This window comes from Salmo trutta, chromosome 24 (genome assembly GCF_901001165.1).
Source record: "Salmo trutta chromosome 24, fSalTru1.1, whole genome shotgun sequence".
In the NCBI taxonomy this organism is placed as follows: domain Eukaryota; kingdom Metazoa; phylum Chordata; class Actinopteri; order Salmoniformes; family Salmonidae; genus Salmo; species Salmo trutta.
The window spans coordinates 18,818,530-18,845,526 of record NC_042980.1 but is presented as its reverse complement, the minus strand read 5'-3'; the positions used below and the strand labels follow the sequence as shown (position 1 = coordinate 18,845,526).

At 42.2% G+C, this 26,997-nt stretch overlaps 1 protein-coding gene across 1 annotated transcript; it reads left to right on the top strand.

Moving 5' to 3' along the window:
• The first annotated feature begins 538 nt into the window (after positions 1-538).
• On the top strand, positions 539-26,611 carry LOC115160856 (rho-related GTP-binding protein RhoE). The gene is made up of 5 exons (XM_029711337.1): positions 539-850; positions 1,129-1,216; positions 22,445-22,551; positions 23,356-23,490; positions 24,267-26,611. Exons 1-5 carry the CDS (start codon positions 701-703, stop codon positions 24,513-24,515), a joined length of 729 nt encoding a protein of 242 aa, XP_029567197.1. The 5' UTR covers positions 539-700; the 3' UTR covers positions 24,516-26,611.
• Positions 26,612-26,997: the final 386 nt, after the last annotated feature.

The following is a 26,997-nucleotide window of genomic DNA, read 5'->3' as shown; positions in this document are numbered from 1 at the left end:
TGGGGTTAGGCATAAGGTCGTAGAAATAGACTGGGTTTATGACTTTGTGGCTGTGGTAACTAGTGATGACAGTCCATGTGGTGTCAGTGCTGTGTTTCGCCCTGAGGGAACACCACAAAGTTGTTGCATCAGCCACAAGTTTCTGAACATGAGTTATGTGATTTTTAGTTCACCAGATGTTCAGCACGTGTTGTGCCAGCCTTTCAAGTATTTCTGAATTACATAATGGACCGTTAAGTAACTGTATTATTACCTTATCTTGAGGTATCCCACTTAATCAGCCACAATGACAATGACTCTTTTGTTAGTTTTTTACTATGGACATTTGCTAGCTTCTTTTCACCTCCAAACCCATCTTGCTTGTCCTCTCCTCTGAGAGCATGGTAAGGGAATACCGACAAATAGAGGGCGCTGTTCACGTGGTAATGTTGACGTCTCCACGAGGGAGAAAGGGGCGGACCACTACTTCATCAAATGACAGAGGCAGCTGATTGGTTTAGCGCCTCGTATATAAACCCCCTGTGTTCGTCGCTTTGCATGATCAACAGTAGTTTACCGGTGTGTAGAGGACGTTGCTGACAATATCAACAGCAGTTTACCGGTGAATAGAGGACGCATCTAACAATATCACAAGACAGTAGTGATTGTTATGGGGATCTGATTTTGGTGCGGTGCTTATCTATAGACATTTGAAAACTCAATGAAGGATACAGGATCTGGTCAAAAGCTTTCACCGAAATCCGAGATGGATCCTAACCAGAGCGTGAAGTGTAAAATCGTTGTAGTTGGGGACAGTCAGTGTGGAAAAACTGCTCTACTTCACGTCTTTGCAAAAGATTGCTTTCCAGAGGTAGGACTATTGTTGTATGTCGTTCGGATGAGTTAACTAATTTGCGTGTTTTGTGCCATTTACGAGTCGTTACCCAAGAGATAGTGTTGGCAAAGGATATCATCTGAACTTTTGTGCGCTTTTACGCACAGACCAAGTGATTCAAATTGACTGCTTGCAGAGTTACAGATTAAATTACGATGGATAATGTGTTAGTGTTTTGAGTACAGCTCATCTTGGTATATTGGATAACGTGTATGATCAACATAATGATGTATTGCAAATTCTTTATTTTATAGAACTATGTCCCAACGGTGTTTGAGAACTACACAGCCAGTTTTGAAATCGACACGCAAAGAATAGAACTCAGTCTCTGGGACACATCAGGTGAGAACTTCTTGAATTATACTATTTAATGTCTATTTAATCTCTACAGCATTCTATCCTGAACCAAAAATATAAAGGCAACCACTTCATCGATTTTACTGAGTTACAGTTCATATGAAGAAATCAGTCAATTAAAATAAATTCGTTAGGCCCTAATCTATGGATTATACATGACTGGGAATACAGATGCATTTGTTGGTTATATGTTTTACAAAAAAAATTGCCTTCACAATTGGCCTCAGGATTTCTTCGTGGTATTTTTGTGAATTAAAATTGCCAATAGATCAAATGCAATTGTTTTTGTTTAATTTATGCCTGCCTATACCATAAACCCACAGCCACCATGGGGCACTGTTCACAATGTTGACATCAACAAGCCATAGACATTTATTTAACTAGGTAAGTCAGTTAAGAACAAGCTCTTGTTTAGAATGAAGGTCTAACCTGGATGACGCTGGGCCAATTGTGTACTGCCCTATGGTACTCCCAATCACGTTTGGATGTGATACAGCCTGGATTCAAACCAGGGACAGTAGTGACACCCCTTGCACTGAGATGCAGTGCCTTAGACTGCTGTGCCACTCGGGAGCCCAAATGGTCTGCGGTTGTGAGGTCGGTTGGATGTACTGCCAAATTCTCTAAAATGACATTGGAAGCGGCTTATGGTAGAGGAATACAAATTGAATTATCTGGTAACATCTCTGGTGGACATTCCTGTAGTCAGCAATTGCACACTCCCTCAACTTGATCTGAAGCGTTGTGACATTTTAGTGGCCTTTTATTGTCCTAAGCACAAGGTGCACCTGTATAAGATCAAACTCTTTAATCAGCTTCTTGATATGCCACCTGTAAGGTGGCTGGATTATCTTGGCAAAGGAGAAAGGCTTACTAACAGGGATGTAAACACTTTTCTTTTTTTTTTTTTTTAAATAAGCATTTTGTGCATATGGGAAACTTCTGGGATATTTTATTTCAGCTCATCAAACATGGGACCTGCACTTTGCATGTTGCGTTTTATATTTTTGTTTAGTGTACATAGACATAAGAGCCTACTAATACTGCACTACAGGGCACGAACCCGAATGTGGAATTTGGACTGGCACGGTGGAATGTGAACGTTGCCATGAATTAGTAAACTTATCTTCACCACTTAATCTTAATTTGACTGGTCATAAATACATTAAACAAGCCCAGTAGGTGGCAAGGAATATCCAGAGTTTAAACTGACACTGCATCCTTGCAATGTTATGGACCACCAGCGTGAGGATGTATTGAACACATTTAAATTGAGTTGACTGAGATTGAATTTCTCTAGTTGGCTTTGAATGACGGAAAGGCCAGGAGTTGAGGTAGTTTGGCTTGGGAATGCAGTGGAGGGGGCATTGTTACAGCCAATAAGAAACAAAGACAAACAGGCCTGGAGCTCTTCATCAGTGCCTCACACCTGCTTTGACTGTCAGTTCCTCCAAACGTCACTCCTCCGTAGGTAGGCTACTGGTCTTCCATTGCCGAACATGTAGCACCCACCTGGGTGATGCCAGTGAAAAGTGCACAAATTGGCACTTAAGAACAGTCTCTGCCTCCTCTGCCATCTCTCGACACGGCATGCAGTCCTTGTATTTATTCCGAACAGCTTAAATTGAAGAAACATGGGCTGCGTTATTTAAATCCAAACCGTCGTCTAGCGAGCTCTAATGTGTAAGCCAAAAATAGACTTTCCATCACAATTCTTGAAGTTTGAGAGTCAAGACCACAAGATGTAAGTGATCAAACCCCAGAGCAGTGAAAGGGTAAAAAGCAATGCTTAACACTTCAAAATAACACATACAGTCTGCAATATTTACAGAGCTCTCTAGGTGACCTTGTGGTGCCATGGCAACCACTGATTCAGGATGCAGTGTCCACATCCTCTCTCTCCACTCAGATGTGTAACAGATGAAGGCATTTGGTGCTCTCAGTGGAGGCACCAGCTAAGAAAAGATGAATAAATGGTTATTAAATAAACACTCAATGTTTATGTAACATCTTTTGTTTTTTAAATTCATAATTTAGAGACTTGACTGCAGTAGCGGTGCATGGGTAACTTTTGACTGGGGAAGCCAAAAAAAGCCACATTGCAACCGGTTTTGTGATAATTGCATCGTTTGCTACATAACCTGTTAGTTCATATGCCATGCGACTAAAGGCCGAGACCATAAGACAGTGGCAGAATAAATTCAAACTTTTGTTTTATCATGACTGGAGAGCGACTGTCTGAAGTCCACTAAGAATATTGCATGTAACAACCAGTTACATGACCTATAGCATGGTCAAGCCAGTTAATGTTTCGGACATTTGCGGACCACTAAACAATTATTGATTTAGAATCACAGAGTTGCAAAGAAAATATGAGCTGCCTCCACTATTCCAGCACCCTTTCAACATCAAATCACTCATGCTTAGTCTAATACAGTGACAACTGTTGCCTCACCCTACTTGTAAAGAAACGCCAATGCCGTCCTCTCTTTAATGTTGAGGAAACGGTCTATCACTCTGTCACACAGTACACACTTATATATTTTTGGTCCTAGGCTACCTGGCTAAAATGCTTGCTTGCTAGCCTAATTTCCATTTCATGGGCAACGTTACATGGATAACACTAGCCTTCTACATCTAGGTACAGTGCCTTCAAAGTATTCAGTCCCCTTGACTTTTTCCACATTTGGTTACATTACAGCCTTATTTAAAAAAAAAAAAAAAAATTCTCAGCCATCTACACACACTACCCCATAATGACAAAGCGAAAACAGGTATTTGTGTGGATCTCATTCCTCATTTACATAAGTATTCAGACCCTTTGCTATAACACTTGAAATTGAGCTGCGGTGCATCCTGTTTCTATTGATAATCCTTGATGTTTCAACTTGAATGAAGTCCACCTGTGCTAAATTCAATTGATTGGACATGATTTGGAAAGGCACACACCTGTCTATAAGGTCTCAGTTGACAGTGCAGGTCAGAGCAAAAAAGGCCATGAGGTCTAAGGAATTGTCCGTAGAGCTCCGAGACAAGATTGTGTTGAGGCACAGATCGGGAGAAGGGACCTAAAGGATTCTCAGACCATGAGAAACAAGATTGAACTCTTTGGCATGAATGCCAAGTGTTATGTCTGGAGGAAGCCTGGCATCATCCCTACGGTTTAGCGCGGTGGCCGGGACTGGGAGACTAGTCCGGATAGAAGGAAAGATGAACGGAGCAAAGTACAGAGGGATCATTGATGACAACCTGCTCCAGTGTTCAGGACCTCAGACTGGGGTGACAGTTCACCTTCCAACAGGACAATGACCCTAAGCACACAGACAAGGTAGGATTGGCTTTGGGACAAGTCTGAATGTCTCTGGAGAAACCTTAAAATGGCTGTGCTGCTACTCCCCATCCAACCTGACAGCTTGAGAGGCTCTGCAGAGAATGGGAGAAACTCCCCGAATACATGTATGCCAAGCTTGTTGTGACTTGCCCAAGAACACTCAAGGCTGTAACTGCTGCCAAAGGTGTTTCAACAAAGTACTGAGTAAATGGTCTGAATACTTATGTAGATGTGATATATAAAAAAAATGTTTTGAATACACTTGCAAAAGTTTATGAAAGCCAGTTTGCTTTGTCATTATGGGGGTATTGTGTGTACATTGAGGGGGGGAACTACTTAATCAATTTTAGAATAAGGCTGTAATGTAACAATGTTGATGTCAAGGTCTGAATACTCTCTGAATGGACTGTACATGTTGAACTTCCATCCTCTCAGGCCAGGGGCATAATGTATGAATTAATGGGCGATTCTGAACCAACGTTTATAATCATTGGCCAGTAGAAAGAATTAATCCCTATCTCCATCCATAGCTAATTTAAGAAAGGGCCAATTTTATCTAGCTAGCCACCAGAGGACAACACAACCAGATGCAACAATTCAAGTGTCTGTCACAGTGACACCAAATCCAAACGGGCATCCCTTGATTTTATTTTTCTGTTTTTATACATTTTTTTTATCAAGGGAGGCCAAATGCTCATTGGCTTCCCTTGTGTCCAATGCTACAGTGTCAACAATGTCATACTCTCTTGGACCAGACGGCGTCAGATGGCCAACAGAGACAGAGGGGCGCTGTTTCGCTTGCTGTGACGCTTTCTCAGGTGAAATGCATTCAGCCTGGCTTCCATGAATACATGCCACTGCTGGACTGTCAGCAACACCCCAAATCAAATTAAACACACCTTCCCCAGTTCAAACACTTTTTCCTGAGTAAATAAATGCTGACACATTGCTTACGTTACATTTCTTGGTACAAAATGCCCACATCTAGTGGTCCCTGGGGTATCTAACCCAGCCGCAGATCAAAAGGTAATTACCTTCTATACAACAGCCTCGGAGTACTCCAACCTGGCTGGATGATTGGGGGGGGTACTACAGCTGCACCATTGAGAGCATTTTTGACTGGCTGCATCACTGCTTGGTATGGCAACTGCTTGACATTGACCGCAAAGCACTACAGAGGGTGGTATGTACAGCCCAGTACATCACTGGGGCCAAGCTCCCTGCCATCAGGACCTCTATCAGATGTTGTCAGAGGGAGGCCTTAGAAATGGTCAAATACTCCAGCTACCCAAGTCAGTGTTCTCTCTAATACTGCATGGCAAGCGGTACCATGCAAGTCTGGAACCAAAAGGACCCTGAACAGCTTCAACACCCAAGCAATAAGACTACTGAATAGTTCACCAAATAGCTACCCGGACTATCTGCATTGACCCTTTGCACAAACTTTTTTTTACTCATCACGTGCTGCTTCTAATGTTTATCAGTCACATCTATATGGCCTTTACACCAGGGAATATGTTTGTTTTACAAAATGATTAAATGCTTATTTTAGCAGAAACCATTCATGAGGAATGTTTCTGTCCAGCATTACAAGCGGCCTGATATTTATTATTCTGTGTCATTGGTGGAAGAGTAGGTTAACATCTCACAGCACTAACCTCTACGGGCTAGGGGGCAGCATTGAGAATTTTGGAAAAAATGTGCCCATTTTTAACTGCCTCCTACACCAACTCAGAAGCTAGAATATGCATATTATTGTTCAGGTTTGGATAGAAAACACCCTAAAGTTTCTAAAACTGTTTGAATGGTGTCTGTGAGTATAACAGAACTCCTATGGCAGGCAAAAACCTGAGAAGGTTTCATGCAGGAAGTACCCTGTCTGACAAGGTGTTGTTCTTGCTTCTGTTTATTGAAGAGTCAGGATCTTAGCTGTAACGTGACAATTCCTAGGGCTCCAATAGGCTCTCAGAACCCGGGAAAAACCTGAACGATGACGAGGCAGCCTCAGGCTGAAACACATTATCTCCTTTTCCAAGTGTCCCATCAGTGGACAATAGAATTAGGCGCGTGCGCGATTCGCCCCCGTGGAGTATTTTCATTCGGCTGTTTAGCTAATTGCAGATTCCCGGTCGGAATATTATCGCTTTTCTACGAGAAATTGATTTTAAACAGCGGTTGACATGCTTCGAAGTACGGTAATGGAATATTTAGAATTTTTTTGTCACGTTCTGCGCCATGCGCACGACCGTGATTTAGCATTCTGATAGTGTCTAGAACGCACGAACAAAACGCCGCTGTTTGGATATAACGATGGATTATTTGGGACCAAACCTACATTTGTTATTGAAGTAGAAGTCCTGGGAGTGCATTCTGACGAAGAACAGGAAAGGTAAGACCATTTTTCTTATAGGAAATATGATTTTGATGAAGGCTAAACTTGCCGGGTGTCTAAATAGCTAGCCCGTGATGGCTGGGCTATGTACTTAGAATATTGCAAAATGTGCTTCATTCGAAAAGCTATTTTAAAATCGGACATATCGAGTGCATAGAGGAGTAATGTATCTATAATTCTTAAAATAATTGTTATGCTTTTTGTGAACGTTTATCGTGAGTAATTTAGCAAATTGTTAGTAAATTCCCCGGAAGTTTGCGGGGGTTATGCTTTTTCTGAACGTCACATGCTAATGTAAAAAGCTGGTTTTTGATATAAATATGAACTTGATTGAACAGACATGCATGTATTGTATAACATAATGTCCTAGGTGTGTCATCTGATGAAGATCATAAAAGGTTAGTGCTGCATTTAGCTGTGGTTTAGGTTTTTGTGACATTATATGCTAGCTTGAAAAATGGGTGTCTGATTATTTCTGGCTGGGTACTCTGCTGACATAATCTAATGTTTTGCTTTCGTTGGAAAGCCTTTTTGAAATCGGACAGTGTGGTTAGATTAACGAGAGTGCACCAATTTGTAAGTCGCTCTGGATAAGAGCGTCTGCTAAATGACTTAAATGTAAATAGCTGTAAAATAGTCATATGTTTGAGAAATTGAAGTAATAGCATTTCAAACGTTTTAAAAATCGCGCCACAGGATTACACTAGCTGTTACGTAGGTGGGACGAATTCGTCCCGCCGGTCCCATAGAGGCTAACTGCCAAATCTGGTGCAGTCCATGAGGAGATGCGCTGCAGTACTTAATGCAGCTGGTGGCCACACCAGATACTGACTGTTACTTTTTGATTTTGACCCCCCCCTCCCTTTGTTCAGGACACATTATTCAATTTCTGTTAGTCACATGTCTGGAACTTGTTCAGTTTGTCTCAGTTGACTCTTATGTTCATACAAATATTTACACAGGTTAAGTTTGCTGAAACTAAATGTAGTTGACAGGACAATCCTTGCTGTCATCTTACACAATTTGATGTCTTAGTTGTGATATATTTATTTTTTCCCCCCCACCATCTCTGCCTAGACTGTGCATAATACTAATGTCAAATTTTAAACTGAAGCATTTAATAGCCAACGCTTTATTTGTATCACTTATTTAAAACTGTCCATGAATGGCTGCAAAATACTTAGCCTCAAATAATTAAGACACCAGATTTCAAATATGTGATTTGTACTGGGAAGAAGTGTAATAATAAAATAAGTGGGGAATAACAGTTATTGCGAACAAGCTAATTACCTTATTTTAGCCCCTTAAGAATTAGAATTGTTCCACTGATCAGCCTAAAGTAAATGGTTACCTGGTCTTTAGATTTTATTATCTATCTGCCCCTACACCCTAACCAAATAATTTTTCTATTTGTCCCCGCTATAATTTGACTTGCGTTCGCAATCTGTTTTGACAATTATTTTCATAGTTACAAATCAGGTGACCCTACCAAGCTTCCCTGTTTGGCACTAGTAGGTCTGTCTGCTGTCTTCATTGTCACAGCCTAAATGCCAATACCCCAAAGAGGGGACTAATGTAAGTGTGGATTAAATTGACTTTAGTACAATGATGACAAAAGGCTGCATTCTGCAATGGGAAGAGTAATAGCAACCTAATTTTGTTGACAACATTGTACATTAAACTAACATGCTACTCTTTAGTTTCATAAACTCTCAGCTCCATTCATCTTAAGAGGCGTTTCTTTAAAACATGCTTCCAATCCCCTTGATTCCTTACATAACTAAACCGATTATGCTTCAATGTGTCATGGTTCCATGCTGTGGCTAGACGGGACAATGATAGTGGTTTCAACCGGGAGATTAAATTGCGGATATGGATTTCAAATCGATTTGGAGCACAGTTGAAAAGTTAACGTGCTGACGATATAATGGACTAATTAAACATGGTACTTTTCAATGTGTGCTGTGAGGGGGGTCAAATGCAAGTCTCAGCCAATGCGTGAGCTGGCAGCTCTGCATCACCTGGGTCATCACTATACTGAATATCAATGGCTCTGGGCCTAGCTGTTAGTATGTAGAGCAGATGGTTGTGCAGGTTTCTCCACTCTGTGTTGTTTAGCAGCCTCTGGCTCACCCCTACACTGTTCTAACCTGTACATATTGAATTGGGTCATGTTTGGTATGAACCCATCTTCTCACCCTGTGCTATGAATGTGACTAGAGCCCTACAGTGGACGTGTCCATGTCCATAAGACCTAGCAGTCAAACACGGAAATTGCTCCAATTGTTTTCCCACCATTTTATCAGTTGTGTATTTTAGAAACACTTCAAATAAGGGCTGTGTTTTGTGTTTACCCTAGCGAGACTTTATGAATATTTGGCTCTGTTTAATCTCAGATTTGAAAATGCTAATTAGCGTCAAAGTACAGGTCATGCCAGACTACAAATCCCTGTAAGCTCCTGCATGTCTTCTCTAGCTTTGCTGTCAACTAGCTAGCTACCTTGATTCAAAACAAAAGATGTATTGAACATCTTTTGCAGGCCAGTCGCTGTTCCATATTTTATTTAACTCATTTGTTTTTATGCATTTGGTATTGTACAGAGTACTATCCTAGTAGCAGTCAGATATTTATAATGTGCCATGAATTCTAGGCTAGTTCTTGCAAGGAAGCTAGCTACCTACCTAGATATTAGAAACCTACCCTTATTTTTTACCAGATCCTCTTCTGTTTCAGCCAGTGGTCTATCTAATCCCTTATTTCTGAGCCATAAATAAAACTTAAACATTGAGGACAGCATTTTTGGGGGGGATAATGTGGTGGTTTACACTGAATGATGGAAGAATCCTACCCCAGCTGTAGGTCCATTTGAGTGTGTGGTCATTTAGGCCTGCACATCAACCAGTACTGGGACCAGTAGAGACTTGGGATGCTTTTGCTCAAAGTGCTGCTTGAATGTGTTCGGGTCTGCATCTATAACGGTTAAGTACCTAATGGAGGAAGCTAATCTGTGGCTTAGATTGACTTCAAAGTTGACACAAATGATAAACTAAGCAATACAATGCCACAAACTACATGCACTACATGACCAAAGGTTTGTGTACACCTGCTCATCGAACATCTCTTTCCAAAGTCATGGGCATTTATTAAGTTGGTCTCCTCCTTTCATGTAACAGCCTCTACTTTTCTGAGAATGCTTTCCACTAAATATTTGGACATTGCTGCAGAGAATTGCCTCCATTCAGCCACAAGCATTAGTGAGGTCAGGCACTGATGCCGGGTGATTAGGCATGGGGTAGATAGCGTTCTCCTGGTATCCACCAAACCCAGATTTGTTCGGACTGCCAGATGATGAAGCGTGATTAATCATGATTTCCAGTGCTCCAATAGTGGTGCGCTTTACACCCCACCAGCTTACGCTTGGCATTGCACATGGTGGCGTTAGGCTATTGCGGCTGCTTGGTCATGGAAATCCGTTTCATGAAGCTCCTGACGAACAGTTCTTGTGCTGACGTGGCTTCGAGGTAGTTTGGCTTCCAGAGGACAGATTTTTACACGCTTCAGAACTCTGGTCTCGTTCTGTGAGCTTGTGGCCTACCACTGAGGCTGAGCCGTTGTTGCTCCTAGACATTTCCACTTCACAATGACAGCATTTAGTTGATCGGGCAGCTCTAGCAGGGCAGACATTTGAGCTGACTTGTTGGAAAGGTAACACCCTATGACGGCGCCACATTGACAGTCACTGAGCTCTTCAATACGGCCATTCCACTGCCAATGTTTGTCTATGGAGACTGCGTGGCTGTGTGCTTAGGGTTGTTATCCTGTTGAAGGTGAACCTTCGCCCCAGTCAGAGAACCTGCTTCAGAGGACTCCGGACTTAATCAAGGATCTCTCTATACTTCGTTCATTTTTCCCTCAATCCTGAAAAACATCCCCACAGCATGATGCTGCCACCATGCTTCACCGTAGGGATAGTGCAGGTTTCCTCCAGATGTGACGCTTGGTATTCAGGCCAAAGAGCTCAATCTTGGTAACATCAGACCAGAAAAAAAATGTCTCCTCATGGTCAGAGCCCTTTAGGTGCCTCTTGGCAAACTCCAAGGCTGTCATGTGGCTTCTGTCTGGCTACTGTTCCATAAAGGCCTGATTGGTGGAGTGCTGCAGAGATGGTTGTCCTTCTGGAAGGTTCTCTATCTCCACAGAGGAGCTCTGTCAGTGACCGCTGGGTTCTTGGTCACCTCTCTAACCAAGGTCCTTCTCCCCCGATTGCTCAGTTTGGCCGGGCGGCCAGCTCTAGGAAGAGTCATGGTGGTTCCAAGCTTCTTATGGAGTCCACTGTGTTCTTGGGGACCTTCAATGCTGCAGAAATGTTTTGGTACCCTTACCCAGATCTGTGACTCGCCACAATCCTGGCTCTGGTTTTTGCTCTGACATGCAACGTCAAATGTGGGGCCTTATTTAGACGTGTATGTGCCTTTCCAAATCATGTCCAATCAATTGAATTTACCACAGGTGGTTTCTACAAGTTGTAGAAACCTCTCTGGGATGATCAATGAAAACAGGATGCACCGGAGTTCAATTTCGAGTCTCATAGCAAAGGGTTTGGATACTTATTTACATAAGATTTTTCCGTTTCATTTGATTTCCAACAATGTCTAAACGGTGTGTGTGGGGAGGGGGGGGGGAAATAAGGCTGTAACAAAATGAGTCAAGGGGTCTGACTACTTTCTGAATGCACTATTTGTCTTTTCCAGACATTATGAAAGGTAAATGTATTTCTGTACGTTTTTACAATGTATCTCTTCCAGGACACTGAAATACCATATTTTCCCAACGTTGAAATCGGGTTCATTTTCGGTTCTGAATGTGAAAATACTTTTAAAAAAGACTTCTGTTTGGGCCAAATCAAGGCTGGACTGGACAAAATCTGAACCGTACATGGACTTCTATGATTGGTTCAGGTCTGGTCCAGACCCAAAACCAGTGGATGTGGAAATCAAGGCTGGTCTGAACTGCACCAAAAAGGAATCTGTGTTCCGGGCTTACTGAGGTGTTGCCTGAAGTTTAATTTTATGAATGCCCATCTGGTCAGGCTACAGTTTTATAAAACACTCAACAAACATCTGGACAGGACCAAAAAGATTGAAACCACTGACAATGAGGTGTAACTCCTGGACAACAGTTGTGATTATCCATTTTACTTTGACCTGTCCTGTTTTTAGGTTAACATGACAGCACTTAATTTATTTGGCACCATTTAGGATGGGCTAGTTGATCGGAGAAACCTGCACAATGTAAAGTGTCAGTCTCATTACATTGTCATTTATCTCCAGCCTGTAGGATACATGCACTTTCTACCACATCCTATATTTTCTAGACAATTTACTGCTGTTGGAGAGATGCAGCGACGCAAAATATGTTGCGCCTTTGACAGTGGTCATTGCTTATCACAGGTTGGCATCAACGCTCCCCTAAAAAGCCCTTACAGCCACTGGTTGAGTCATTGTTCTGAGCAGAATTGTGATGTTTTGTGTTGGAGGTGCGTTGGTCAGTTTAGCTCAAAAAATGCTGCCCTTTTCTGTCTGCTACCATAGGCAGCTGCCTAATGAGCATGCTGGCCATGCACAGGGTAGGTGTGGACCAGCGCTGCCTTGGCTGCAGTCTTCTGGTTCGCAGCTGCTCCCTCCTTAGCAGCTGCCGTCATGGCATCAGTCAAGTTCAACTTCAAATTGAGAGTAGCATGTGTTATCAATACACCCTCAATTCGATCTCATGTGTGCATACCAACTAATATAAAACCCACCATAGCAGGTAACACTAAATAAGGTTACATAACCTTGCCTACTAGCTATAATAATTTGCTTGTACAGAGGGTAACAGCAAACATATCAATGTTCTCCCGCAGTAATGTAAGCACACTTGACACGAGGATGCTGATCAGTCCATCTCTGAAACCTCTCAAAGCCAGACTAAAATAATACAGCTAGCTAGGGTAGCTACAAGTCAAGTAGTACTTGAAGTAGGCTACCTACCCCTCACCAACAGGCACATTATCAGGAATGCCAAGCCCTAGCTTCACCATCTGTTAGCAAGCTAGTGGTTCCTCCTTTAAAAGTTGCGAGCTTACACCGGGACTTAGAGGTACCCAGCGTCACGTCTTCATTGCTTCAGACCACCACAAGGGGAGGTTAGAGCTCTCATGCAGTTGGGTCCCAAGGTTTTTTTTAATGACAATCATATCGAGTGGTTCCAATGATGACTTTGACGCGGTGCCACCCCTCCCTTGTGGCTTTCTTCAGCATAGATGGCTGACAAAACCTTACAGGGAGACAAATGTAAGTAGTTATAACAAGTCAAGCAAAAAATATGTTAATGTGGAGGCAAACGATTGTGCATATTGTTTTGGTCAAAGTTAATTTACAAAAATGGCTATTTTGCAAGTGTTTTTTTTATTTATTTTTTTAAAATTTTATTTTTAAATCTGTCATCCAATGCCAGGTGTATCAAACTCCATTCTGTGACTGGTGTCAATGTATGTATTAAAATTTATAAACTTCAACAGTGGACTGCTCCTGGGACATCAATGATTACATATTGTAACTATGCAATAGACTAGAAACATGATACACATGAATTACAAAATCAACAGTAACTCCTGCCAGCATGCCCACAAGTGTCCTGAATGACGTGTGGAAGAGCGAGGAATGAGATGGGTGTAACAATCCAGGCTATTTGCTCTGAGACATGCATGATAATGTAATGAAACAAGCATGGAGCAGGTTTCGACCAGCAGTTGACTAATGTAGGCCTAATAATACTTAAATAAAAATATGGTAGCCTACTGTAGCTGTTCATTTTCCTGGCCTTTCAAGTTCGGTGTAAAACAGGCATCTGATAGTGTTTTTCCGAATAGCACTGTCTGTGACCAAAATCCCCAAGTCTACCAGTATTTTTGAAATGTCTCCAGTAGACTTTCTGTTCCTCCTGAATGCCCTAATCTGCTCACTTAAATGAATAGAAATCATGGTGCTACAATATAATCAAAGTGAGGGCAGTCTGCTGTATACTTATTGCCTATTGTAACCTGAATCGCGCCTTTCCTCACTCCACCCTTAACAGTTACCATTTCAAAAACGAGCTCTTAATGAAAAAAATCACATTGCGACCAAAGAGAACAGACAATATGGACATTGTTTATCAAACCAGCTTCTTTCTATGGTGCTACCCATTCCAGGGTTAGGACTGTAACCACCAGAGGACTTAAATGAGCCGGAGCTGAGAGGATCACTGAAAGGTATTTTGGTTTCAGAGCATTTTATTTAAAAGGGGCTATATACCTTATCAGGGTAGGCATACTGTATATTAAACTCTAATTGTGTACTAAAAATGTGAATGTGTTTTTGCAGCGCTTACAAACATCTGGTGATCCGTGGACAAAGGGCTGGACAACGGGCCGCACTGAAAAAACGCATGGTTGCCAAGAAAGCTGTTAAGCTAGATTCTTAACATGCATGTTGGAGTCACTTTTAATTCTTTAATTGATCTACCATAGGCCACTGTAATCGATGGGGGCTCAGGGCGGTACCATTCTGCTCATCTGAAGGTGCTCATGGGTGAGATTCAAACTTTGAAGATCGAGTCATTGAAAGCAGAAAAACATTCTCTGAGGGCAGAGATACGGGTGACAGCTGACGCATTGGTCCAGAGCCAGGCGGTATTGGCGGAGAGTCACTCCTCATTAGCGGAGTCAGGTGAGGGAAGTGTTGAAAAGGGTGAGGAAGGAGATGGCGTCACAATCTATGCCAGGCACAACTGTGAGCTCTGGAACTCTACCTCCGACAGGCAGTCAACCTGCGTGGCGGGTTCATCAGGTCGTCGGTTCACCCTGACACTTCCATTCCTCTTCTGACAACAGAACTTGACCAACTGTACAGCAAGGGCCACCTGGACCGTTACGCTGTTCTGCTATTCCAAGGATGTGTAACCGAAGAGATATCACGAGTGGGCACGGAATACAAACTGGGATGGATCCCGAGGCAAATGTGGCTTATCAGTGAACCTCTGGGTGTTCATCATTAATACTGTGTCTCAGAAGTTTCCATCCTTGCAACCTGAAAAAGCATTAAAGACCGTGTTAATAAGTACTTGAGGTCACCGAGAAAGTAAGGATTTAGGCACTTTCCCATGTTTACTACAATATGTACTATATGCTATGTTGTCACTGTACAGTAGCCTAAAAACAAATGCAGGTGACTTATCTTCTATATGCTTTATTATCCATATGTAAAAGCATATACTGTACTGCATTTCTTCATCACCATCTTTATGCTTTCGTTAATGATAAGTACACTTTCAAAATGTCCATAATGAATTACTTGTATGCTATGATATTCTTGATATGTGTTGACTGAATATAAGCAAGTGATGCCTGCTTTTTTTGCCTCTTTCTTGCTTACTCTAGGTTAAATAAAAACAATCGCAAATATTATTACTTTTTACATTTTTTTTTTATTGAGACTTATATCGAAGCCCCTTAGGATCTGAGAATATCTAACGGAAAATGCCCCTTAGATAATAATTTGGAGTCCTCCAATCCTTTATGTAATTGTTGGCGGAGAGTCACAACATTGAGAAATATTTTTCGATAGGTGAAATGAGTCTCACTAGTGTTGAGTAATGTCTAATTCTGTAGTAGACATCACAACTATGAAATAACACATGGAATCACATTGTACAGCGTCGTATTTTCTGTTCCATTCTAGCAAACCCAGAGGGTTTTTCATGGAATATAAACACCATAATATCCAATAAAATGATAAATACGCTTTCAAAATGCAGATGTTGATTTAGTTATGGATTCATAACAAATTACTATGGGAATAAATATGACTGATTTACAGACCTATTGGAACAAAGTTGTCTAATGAAGGTTCCTCCGATCCTGTAGCCTACTCCTGACGTCACGTTGTACAGCGCCATACAAACCCGGAGGGTTTTGTTTTTCCTTTTTCTCTGAATAGAAACACCATATTAATTAAGCCACATTTCTTAATCAATCCCATATACAGTCGTGGCCAATTTGAATGACACATATTAATTTTCAAAGTCTGTCTTTAGATATTTTTGTCAGATGTTACTATGGAATACTGAAGTATAATTACAAGCGTTTCATAAGTGTCAAAGGCTTTTATTGACGTTACATGAAGTTGACGCAAAGAGTCAATATTTGCAGTGTTGACCCTTCTTTTTCAAGACCTTAGCAATCCACCCTGGCATGCTGTCAATTAACTTCTGGGCCACATCCTGACTGATGGCAGCCCATTCTTGCATAATCAATGCTTGGAGTATGTCAGAATTTGTGGGGTTTTGTTTGTCCACCCGCCTCTTGAGGATTGACCACAAGTTCTCAATGGGATTAAGGTCTGGGGAGTTTCCTGGCCATGGACCCAAAAAATTGATGTTTTGTTCCCCGAGCCACTTAGTTATCACTTTTGCCTTATGGCAAGGTGCTCCATCATGCTGAGAAAGGCATTGTTAGTCACCAAACTGTTCCTGGATGGTTGGGGGAGGATGCGTTGGTACCACTTTATTCATGGCCGTGTTCTTAGGCACAATTGTGAGTGAGCCCACTCCCTTGGCTGAGAAGCAACCCCACACATGAATGGTTTCAGGATGCTTTACTGTTGGCATGACACAAGACTGATGGTAATGCTCACTTTGTCTTCTCTAGACAAGCTTTTTTCTGGATGCCCCAAACATTTGGAAAGGGGATTCATCAGAGAAAGTGACTTTACCCCAGCAGTCCAGTCCCTGTACCTTTTGCAGAATATCAGTCTGTCCCTGATGTTTTTCCTGGAGAGATGTGGCTTCTCTGCTGCCCTTGACACCAGGCCATCCTCCAGGTCTTCACCTCACTGCACGCCAGGACCTCACTGTGCGTGCAGATGCACTCACACCTGCCTGCTGCCATCCCTGCACAAGCTCTGTACTGGTGGTGCCCCGATCCCACAGCTGAATCAACTTTAGGAGACGGTCCTGGCGCTTGCTGGATTTTATTGGGTGCCCTGAAGCCTTCCCAACTGCTCTCCTTGAAGTTCTTGATGATCCGATAAATGGTTGATTTTAGGTGCAATCTTACTGGCAGCAATATCCTTGCCTGTGAAGCCCTTTTTGTGCAAAGCAATGGTGATGACGAACAATGATTCCAAGCACCACCCTCCTTTTGAAGCTTCCAGTCTGTTATTCGAACTCAATCAGCATGATGGTGATCTCCAACCTTGTCCTCGTTAACACTCACCTGTGTTAACGAGAGAATCACTGACATGTCAGCTGGTCCTTTTGTGGCAGGGCTGAAATACAGTGGAAAGGTTTTTTGGGGATTCAGTTCATTTGCATGGCAGAGGGACTTTGCAGTTAATTGCAATTCATCTGATCACTCTTCATTAAATTCTGGAGTATATGCAAATTGTCGTCATACATACTGAGGCAGCAGACTTTGACAAATATACATTTTCATTCTCAACTTTTGGCCACGACTGTACTGTTATTATAAAGGCTTAAAATTCTCTGGTAATGCCAATACGGAATACTATCAAATGCTTCTCAAAGATGTCCTCTGGTGGTCAAACTAGCAATAACTTGCAGTAACAGGAAAAAATGGCTAAGCATTAAACTGTGCTGCGGGGCGGCAAGTAGCCTAGTGGTTGGCGCGTTGGACTAGTAACCGAAAGGTTGCAAGATTAAATCCCCGAGCTGACAAGGTAAACATTTTCTGCCCCTGAACAAGGCAGATAACCCACTGTTCCTTGGCTGCCATTGAAAATAAGAATTTGTTCTTAACTAACTTGCCTAGTTAAATAAAAATGCTGCGGCAGCATGCAAGGTATGACGCAACTTTTAAAGGAGGAACCACTGTAGACTGTTGGTTTATAAAAGCCAAAGAACTAAACCCATTTTTATGAATTTCTCATGTTTAAATGGATAGTGATCTAACCAGGCTAATGTTGCTAACCATGAGCTCGTTAGATAACAAGCATTTTCAATTTATAACTTGGTCCTTCAATTCTGTAAATTCTTCCAAGGAGCCGAGAGAATTTAGCAATTTTAATGTACTTAATTCTGCAAATCTTCCCATGGAGTTGCAGTGTAAACATTTCCTGCAATTCGACGCATTTTATTATGGCTAATTCTGTTTTGCTCAAGCATAACAATCAATTGGGGCCCCTGGGCATGTGCCCGGTCGATAATTCAGCCATGCCAAAAGTACTTGTAAATTCGTTTATTTATTGGTTTAATCATTTTTAGTTTTTATTTTGGAGATTTCTAGTGTATTTTCTACAAATTTAGGATTTGGTTTAAGTTTACACTGAAAGTGTGTTTTCCATGAGTACAGGGGAAACACTTCTTTAGTGCTATGGGTTTTGTTTAGGTGCTCATTAAAAAAAAATGTTTTAAAACATTTGTAAGGTGTCTCCTTAGCCCCCCACAGACATTCACAAAATATATATATTTTTTCCCATGTAGATGCCCCTCAGGCTGGTCATTTACCTATTGGCGGATGAGGTCCGAGACAATGCCTGAGGGGCAGGCAAGGAGAGAGCTGTTGCTCTTTTGTTCAGATTAGGTGTAGCAGACCGTGTCTGTCAATGCTCCCAATTGCTTGCCGCTTCTTGAGGTCTCTGAAGAAATTGACCGCTTTTTAGGCCTGTTGGTCTTCCTGTCTTAACTTATGGATCCCTTCACGCGCCAATCCCTTTAGCAGGATCGATTTGACAACATCCAGTGAAATGGCAGCGCGCCAAATTCAAACTACAAGAATATCAATATTCAACATTCACGAAAATAAATATGTGTAATACATCAAAATAAAGCTTACATTTTTGTTAATCCAGCCGCTGTGTCAGATTTCAAAATACGGCGAAAGCAGACCATGTGATTATCTGAGGACAGCGCCCCGCATACAATCACACCACAAGTCAGAAATAGCGCTATAATTAATGCCTTACCTTTGAAGATCTTCTGTTGGCACTCCATGTCCCAGAAACATCACAAATGGTCCTTTTATGTCCCAAATGTCAATTTATTTGGCACGTTTGATTCAGAAATATACCGGTTTCAACTCGCCCAACATGCCTACAAAGTATCTAATAAGTTACCTGTAAACTTGGTCCAAACATTTCAAACAACGTTCCTAATCCAACCTCAGGTACCCTAAAACGTAAACAATCGATAAAATTTAAGATGGAATAAACTGTTTCTAATACCGGATAAAAACTTGAAGCACGTTCCAGTTCACACGCACCAAAACAGTAGTGCACCTGGAGTGACATTTACACTGAATAGCACTACTTCTTCATTTCTCAAAAGAAAAACATCAACCAATTTTTAAGACTGACATCTAGTGGAAGCCACTGCAACCAGGTTCATCATAAATAGGGCTTCCCATAGAAAACAATTGGGGAAAACACTGACTTAAAAAAAAATCCCTGGATGGATTGTGCTTGGTTTCGCCTGCCAAATCAGTTCTGTTATACTCAGACATTCTAACAGTTTTAGAAACTTCAGAGTTTTCTATCCAAATATACTAATTATATGCATATCCTAGCTTCTGGGCCTGAGTAGCAGGCAGTTTACTTTGGGTATGCTTTTCATCCGGACATCAAAATACTACCCCCCCTAGCCTTAAAGTTTAAGTGTCTTTTTTATTGTGACTTCATTGTTTTGGTAGTTAAGCCTTTGACTGATGTGGCTGGGCTGCCCTCTACTATAGTGGCACTGGCAGAGCTCATGCATGTCGGTTGAGAGAATTTGAGCTGCATGCCATTCACAAGACTACATTTTAATCCTCACAAAGACCCCATTGTTCACAATGCAAAGTTATAAAAAAATAAAAAATAAAAAGGAAAGCTTGTTTTGAAAACTGTATTTTGAGGAAACGTTCTCACATTTTGAGTTTGAAACCAGACTGAAGTTGATTCAATGTACCAATAGTTTTTTCATCAATGATTTAGTTACTTTTCATTTTCTCGGATTGTTTTGAATATGTAAAACAAGGCAGTTCCATGCGCAAGCCAAGAATATGGTGGGGTTCTTTTAGAGGTATTCCCACAGTGAAAGATGTCTCCATATCACCGGTCAAGGACAAAGTTACCTTTAGTGTTTTAGAGTTCCCTGGAGACCCCTCTCACCATTTGAAGACAAGTCCTCCATCTGTAGATTTCATGTACAGTTTCATTCTAGTGGTCTGAGGGGGGGGGAAAGGTCATCCATGCTCTCTATTCTATTTCCGGTTACACACAGACTGCACTCTAGCACTTGATCTTATTCCCTCAAGTACATGGGATATGAAACAAATGATGGTGTCGCTGTCCTTGGGGGGGGGGGGGCAGTGGTTCTGTTTTGAGCTGGTCCCTGCTGTCATCAGGAATGGGTAGAATAAAAGATGCCCCTTGTCTCTGCTTGTCAGACGCATTGTGGTAGCCTGTCTTTTATGGACTCCAACTGGGATCTCCTTTTAAGCCCTCAGAATAGTTCCATCAGAATGGCTCCTTCAGTCTGATAGCGGGGGTGTTTTATTCACAGTAGGGGGTAGAGGGATGGGTGTGGGTGTCTGGCTGGCTGGCTCTGGGGACTGAACAAGGCCTTAGGGCTGCAGTGAAATGGGGCTAATGCGCTGTCTGTCAGTCCATCGGCATGGCTGTCCTTTCCTTTTCCTGGGCTCCTGTATAACGGTCTGGATCCCTAAAGTGACTGCTAGTCGATTCAGTAGCAGAATCGTAAAAAAGCAGTACCTTCTCTGGACTCCTCCCCTTTCCTGGTGTCATCACTACGCCGGTTGTCTGTGCTCAATTGACTGAGGAAAGTCTCCATGAGGCAATGTATACTCTTTTGGGCGACTATTTACTGTTAAATATTTGTCTTCATTCTCTACCTGGTCGCAGTCCCATAGTTCAGTGGGTCAGAATGTTTAAAGCCAGAGAAGGGCTGCCAATCGTCACTCAGTTTATCAGCTTGGTCAGACCGATCCACACAGACCATTTAAAGTTTTACAAAAGCAAATCTTAATCACTGGACTAGAGCGGCCCACCAGGCATAGATCAAACGCATAACAACAAGCTTATGAACCTTGCCCACCAGACATGAGAAATTACATTTGTCTTGTCAGTGTAGATTTGGTCATGGAAACTTGAAAGCAGTGGGAGATTGGTCAAACACCACCATATGCTGGCGTAGTTCTTAGGCCTACTCAGTACAAACAAGCTCTTCCCTCCGTCTCCAAAATAAGATTTTAGCATTACTTGCTGTTCAGGGAAATGTAAGTTTTTAAATTGGATGTAACATTCCGGCCATGTGTTTTCCATGAAACATGTCATTAATGTACAAACGTATTTTTTGGTATCAAGTTTAGAATTCATGTTTGAGGGGGAGAAGCTGTCTATGCATGAAATGATTTAATCTACATTCCATTTTCAGAATAAGGCTTCACTCCTAAACCCCCCCATCGCTGGGAACCATTCCTTGAGCTGTCCTCGTTGAATACCGAAATGTCAGTGTAGCTGACAGTGTAGCCCCCCCCCCCTCAAAGGATCTCCCAGACATAATCTGAAAATAATAAAAACACAATCCCTGGCATAGCATTCCGAAGGTGGAAGTGCAGATGTTCCGCTGCCAGTCATCAGACTGCAAATGTGTTGGGTTTCAATGTGATAGTTAGTCAGTACATGCTCTGTCTGCTTTTCCAAATTCAGTTTGTGAAATCTCATGCATCTTGCTTTTTACATGTCGTTAATCAGATGCATAGTTTACGAGATTAGCATACCACCACCTTTCTTGACTTTGGCGACTAATCCGGACAATTATATTAGCATGCGCTGTGCAATAGAATTTAGGAAATTAAAATGCATGTGGAAAGATGCTTCAAAGACTTGCTGAAAATGTATCATTCCAAATTTAGAACGCAAATTAGATTGAATCCAAGCTGCTCCTAATCACAGTTGCCCCACTGCATTCTATGTAGCAAGACAGTCAAGTGATTGACACTGTGTGGGATATGTGATGTACAGCAGTGACCTGGGACTGGAGTGACTAATTAGTTTCTTAGATGGAGGGGGGTTTCTCCGATTACGCTATCTGCTCCGTATTACAGATGTCTCCTGTCCTAATTCTGACTGTGGGTTCCTGGCTGGGTATGAATGGAGGGCAGGGAGCGAGCAGGCCCACGGGCAGTGCAGCTGAAATGATGACACAAGCGTAATAATTTATGGATGTGCTGGCTCACAGTGAAATGGTGTTAGGGAAGAATTTTGCTTTCCCTGGGTCATTCTAACATTTACAGTAAAATCTGTTAGGTACTAAATTATTTTGAGTTATCTGAGCTAAACTAATGTTAGTTGATGTAAGGAATAGTGCAGAGCTGGGATGTGATTTCTTTGTTTTTTTATTTGGCCTAATTTGCATATTTTTGACCAGGTTTTTACTATTGTGTTTTTGCAGGATCTCCGTACTATGACAATGTGCGACCGCTCTCCTACCCAGACTCTGATGCAGTCCTCATCTGCTTTGATATCAGCAGACCAGACACCCTGGACAGTGTACTGAAGGTGAGCATTTCATATGTCCTGTAAGTTGTAAGCTTCTTCTGATTTGCCCCTGAATTAAGTGACCTGTCCCACAGGCATTTTCCCTCTGTCCCCTTGACCCTCTCGGAAAAGGCATGTTTGTGTTGCTGGGTGAAGTGGCTATTGAAAAACCCCACTGATGAAAATTACTGCACTGGACACATGAGTCTGAGAAGTAGTCCAACAGGCCTTGTTCACATGTGGCATCCCAGGCATGGCTACTCTGGGTCTCGGTGCCCTTTGACCTGTAATGGCACAGGGCTCGGTATTGTGCCAGCTGAGAGGAGTTTGGTCCAGTGAGAGTGGGAATGATCCCTCTGGAGAGAACATAATCACCAGGCTGGGCCCCAGTATCTGGACCACACACTGATCAGACTGGGCATTGTTTTGGGGGGAAATGAGAGAGCTGGAGGCCAGTTGTTCAAGGCACAGAATAAGCCTGGGAAAGTGGAAGAGGATGTTTTCCATTACTTAAATTGTGTGATACAGAGCTGGCGCTGTCAGTGACTGTTTTCAAAGATGACAGCATGATATGAAGAGAATGTGTGGGTGGTTGACTCTCTGGAAAAACTCCAGTGCCCATTAATGCAGCCCTTTGTGCACTTGTCTAACTATTTTGGGCTCAAATCTTAACTTGAGGTCCGGGTGCATAACTTTTTGTTGAGATTTACATGCATAACTCTTATGTTTGGATGCCTGACACTGAATATTAGCCAAACCTGTAAAATCACATGTGTACTAGAAGTGTTACTGATTTCTCTCTTTTCTGAATTGATTTCTCTATAGTGGCGAGTAGAGATCCAGGAGTTTTGTCCCAACACCAAGATTCTGCTGGTGGGATGCAAGTCAGACCTCCGCACAGACCTCGCCACACTGGTGGAACTGTCCAATCACAGACAGACACCTGTGTCATATGATCAGGTAGGTGGTACATGCATTTTGCTCATACTTTAACACTCACTATGATGTGGACATAATGTAATTTCCGGACTATAAGCCGCTACTTTTTTCCCACGCTTTGATCCTCGCAGCTTAAACAATGACGCGGCTAATATATGGATTTTTCCCGCTTTCAAAAAATAAAAAATATTCCGTGCCGTGCTCAGTTTTTTGGGGGCATGAAGCTTTCATTAGACCAATGAAATTGCTGAATGGGTTAAGGTCAAAACTTTTTTGTTTACTGTTTAGATTAAATTGAGAGCTCTCAAACTTCCCATCATTCTGATTACGGTAGTCATTTTGTCACCCTCATCATGGCAAAGACACGGAGAAATGCATATGATGCAGCTTTCAAGTTGAAGGCGATTGATCTGGCTGTTGGAAAAGGAAATAGAGCTGCTGCACGGGAGCTTGGTCTGGAGCAATGACTTGGTAGGCTACTGTTTACTGCAAATGTTTTGTTACAAGCCGTGTTTCGTTAAAGCCTGTGTAAAGTTCATTTGTTTCAATGTACCGGTAGGCACCTGCGGCTTATAGACATGTGCGGCTTATTTATGTACAAAATAATAATTTTTAAAAAATTCAGTGGGTGCGGCTTATATTCAGGTGTGCTCAATAGTCCATAAATTACGGTAAGTTGTTTGAATTATTGGTCTAGTACTATATGCCTTAATGTGGTATTATGAAATGTGGTACCTGTAAACCTCAACAGCTATGAATACCAATAAGACTGATTTCCTGGTGTTATTCTCTCTCAGGGCTCCAACATGGCCAAGCAGATCAGTGCTCCCTACATCGAGTGTTCATCCCTGCAGTCTGAGAACAGCGTCAGAGACATCTTCCACGTGGCCACGCTGGCCTGCGTCAACAAGAGCAACAAGAACGTCAAACGCAACAAATCCTCCAGGGGCACCAAGAGGATCTCGCACATGCCCAGTAGGCCCGAACTCACCGCTGTCACATCAGACCTGCGTAAAGACAAGGCCAAGAGCTGTACAATAATGTGATTGGTTGGGGTAGGGAGACTGACTGTGGGAGGAGCAGGCAGGTGATGGGGACTGGACACTTTGCATAGAGCCCTCCCCCTCGACTCACACGCAAAGCAGTGAGAAGGCGAGTTAGCTCTGCACTTTAAATCAGCTTCTCCACTGGTTTGTATTGACGCAAAACGTACAAACTTAAATCAAGCTGCCCTAGTCTGCGCCATAGGAGAAGTTCACCAGGGAGACTGAAGGAAACCGGACACTGGAGCCCATCTGAGGCTTCAGAATTGGTTTTCAGTTTATTTTTATGGCCAAGATGTTCAACAACCCTTTGACATAAACTACAAGAAAGAGATGGAAGACATGCTGACTTCTGTCGGTCCTCTCAAGCTTTCTTTACACCAGGAAATAATGTTTTTGGTCTAGTAAATTCCATAACCTTTTGGTCTGCGATCTGGACAGGAAAAGAGCTAAAGTGGTATCAGGTTTTATCTTCAGAAAGATAATATGAGAAGTGGTATGGTGGTGGATTCACCACTGAGTGACAAGATTGTTGTTTAGAAGCGAGAGACTGCCGCTGTGTTCTGCTACAGTAAAATGGATCAAGAAGACAAATGGATCTCTTGCACTGGCCCCTGGGTCTGGCACTTACAGACAAAGAAGTTACTAAAGGACAGAAACACTGGTTCGTTCACATTGCCCATCTTCTCCCCCTTTCTCTTTTGTTACTTCCTTTATGAGTTTGCCAAATGGGATGTTTGTTATAAGCTGTTGCACACTGTTACGAAAGATCTGAAAGCCTTTTTACTATGTTTTGCTCCTTTGCATATCGTTCTAGCGCTGTTTTTAAACATCAGCATAATATGAACCCTTTGTTTTGCTGTTATCATTTACAACCGAAAAAGCTTGACAGAGTGTTGAAATCGCTCACAAAGTAGCTCTCTGGCAACGACCGACGTGATAAGCTGTGTAACGACCATGACCAATGATTTTGAAGGATGTGCTACAGTATCTCTGAGGACACATTCTACACCCCTGTTCTTCTGTCACTAGGATGACTTAAGCTGTGCTGCCTAACTCTTGCGATGCCAGGGCCTCAGTACATGTGGTGCACACCCATGCCAAGCTTAATTAAGGGCTTAAACATGGCCAGTGCTGAGCAAGCCACTGAGCTTCGGTTATCGACCCAGAAGACCATTGCACAGATCTCTTCAAGGATGTCCTCGGCTATGCAATGTGAGTTCTTATCGAACTCCAAGAAGGACAATGGTCTGTAAAGACAAGTCTAGTTATCAATGTTTGCTGGTTCATGACCTGTACAGTGCTATTATTGATTTCTGTGTGGAGCGCTAGGCCAGGCTACATATTACTCACTGTTCATTCATCTCTGGTACAGAGGCACCACATTCGTAGCCTACTCTTGATTCAAATACAACTTATTTGATAATGAATGTGACCAGTACACTGGGGCAGTAGGCTAAGTCCAGTAGCTAAGTAGAACTAGCTCATGGCGGCAGGTAACCTAGCGGTTAAGAGTGTTGGGCCAGTAACCGAAAGGTCGTAGGTTCGACTCCCCAAGGTGGGAAAAAATCTGCCGTTCTGCCCTTGAGCAAGACGGTTAACCCCCAACAACTGTTCCCCAGGCGCAGATGATGTTGATTTAAGGCAGCCGGCCCCCCACACCTCTCTGAGGGGTTTGGTTAAATGCAGAAGACGCATGATTGTTGAATGCGTTGTTGTACAGCAGAGAGGTATCCCCCTTTCTCTCCACCCTCTCCAAGCAGTTGCTGTTTAACTAGATTTACATCTTTCTTATCCAACAGTTACAATTTCAGTCTTCAGTTGTCTCCGCAGCATAGTAAGTACTTGGGTGTTGTTGGTGTTGGAGAAGTCTGTTGAGCTGCTTTCACTATAGCCCCCCCAAGGCAGTATATCAGCTAGCGGGTGTAGCCTTAGCTCTCAGTATGAAAAAAATTGTAAATTAAAGTTCAGAATGTGTTAGCTGTAGAATATCAACCTTTTTTGAAATGTTTAGTCCATTTGTATGTATGATGTTTCGACAGTATTTATTGAAGTTATATATTTTCCCTTTTGAAAATAAAGTTCAATGTACAGTACAACGTCTTGAGACTTAATCTTGACATGGGTATTTTGTCAAACTGTTTGGAATACCACTGTCTGGAAATCGTAGCAGAACACATTATGAACCATGTTTTGTTTTGCTACATCCTACTCGGACTCCTTGCAGTAAAATAATCGCTTGGGATGATTAATATTCAATTAAATGTCTTATCCCTCTGGCACATTAATCTGTGAACATCATGACATGATAACCACATTTCTATTCCTGACTAGAGGGCTGCTTGATTAAATTAGTGTTTTCTCATCTACATGGCCAGCTTGCATTTACTCACCGTGCTTAAATCTTTATTCAATACAGTATTGCTTTCACTCACCATGAACAACATGGAGGAATGACTGTTCCGGTTAGATTGGTCAGGCATTC

Coding starts and splice junctions, on each gene's coding strand:
- LOC115160856 (XM_029711337.1), top strand. CDS start 701: ATGAAGGATACAGGATCTGGTCAAAAGCTTTCACCGAAATCCGAGATG. Junction 1,217..22,444: donor CAGTCTCTGGGACACATCAG/GTGAGAACTTCT, acceptor GTGTTTTTGCAG/GATCTCCGTACTATGACAAT. Junction 22,552..23,355: donor CCCTGGACAGTGTACTGAAG/GTGAGCATTTCA, acceptor ATTTCTCTATAG/TGGCGAGTAGAGATCCAGGA.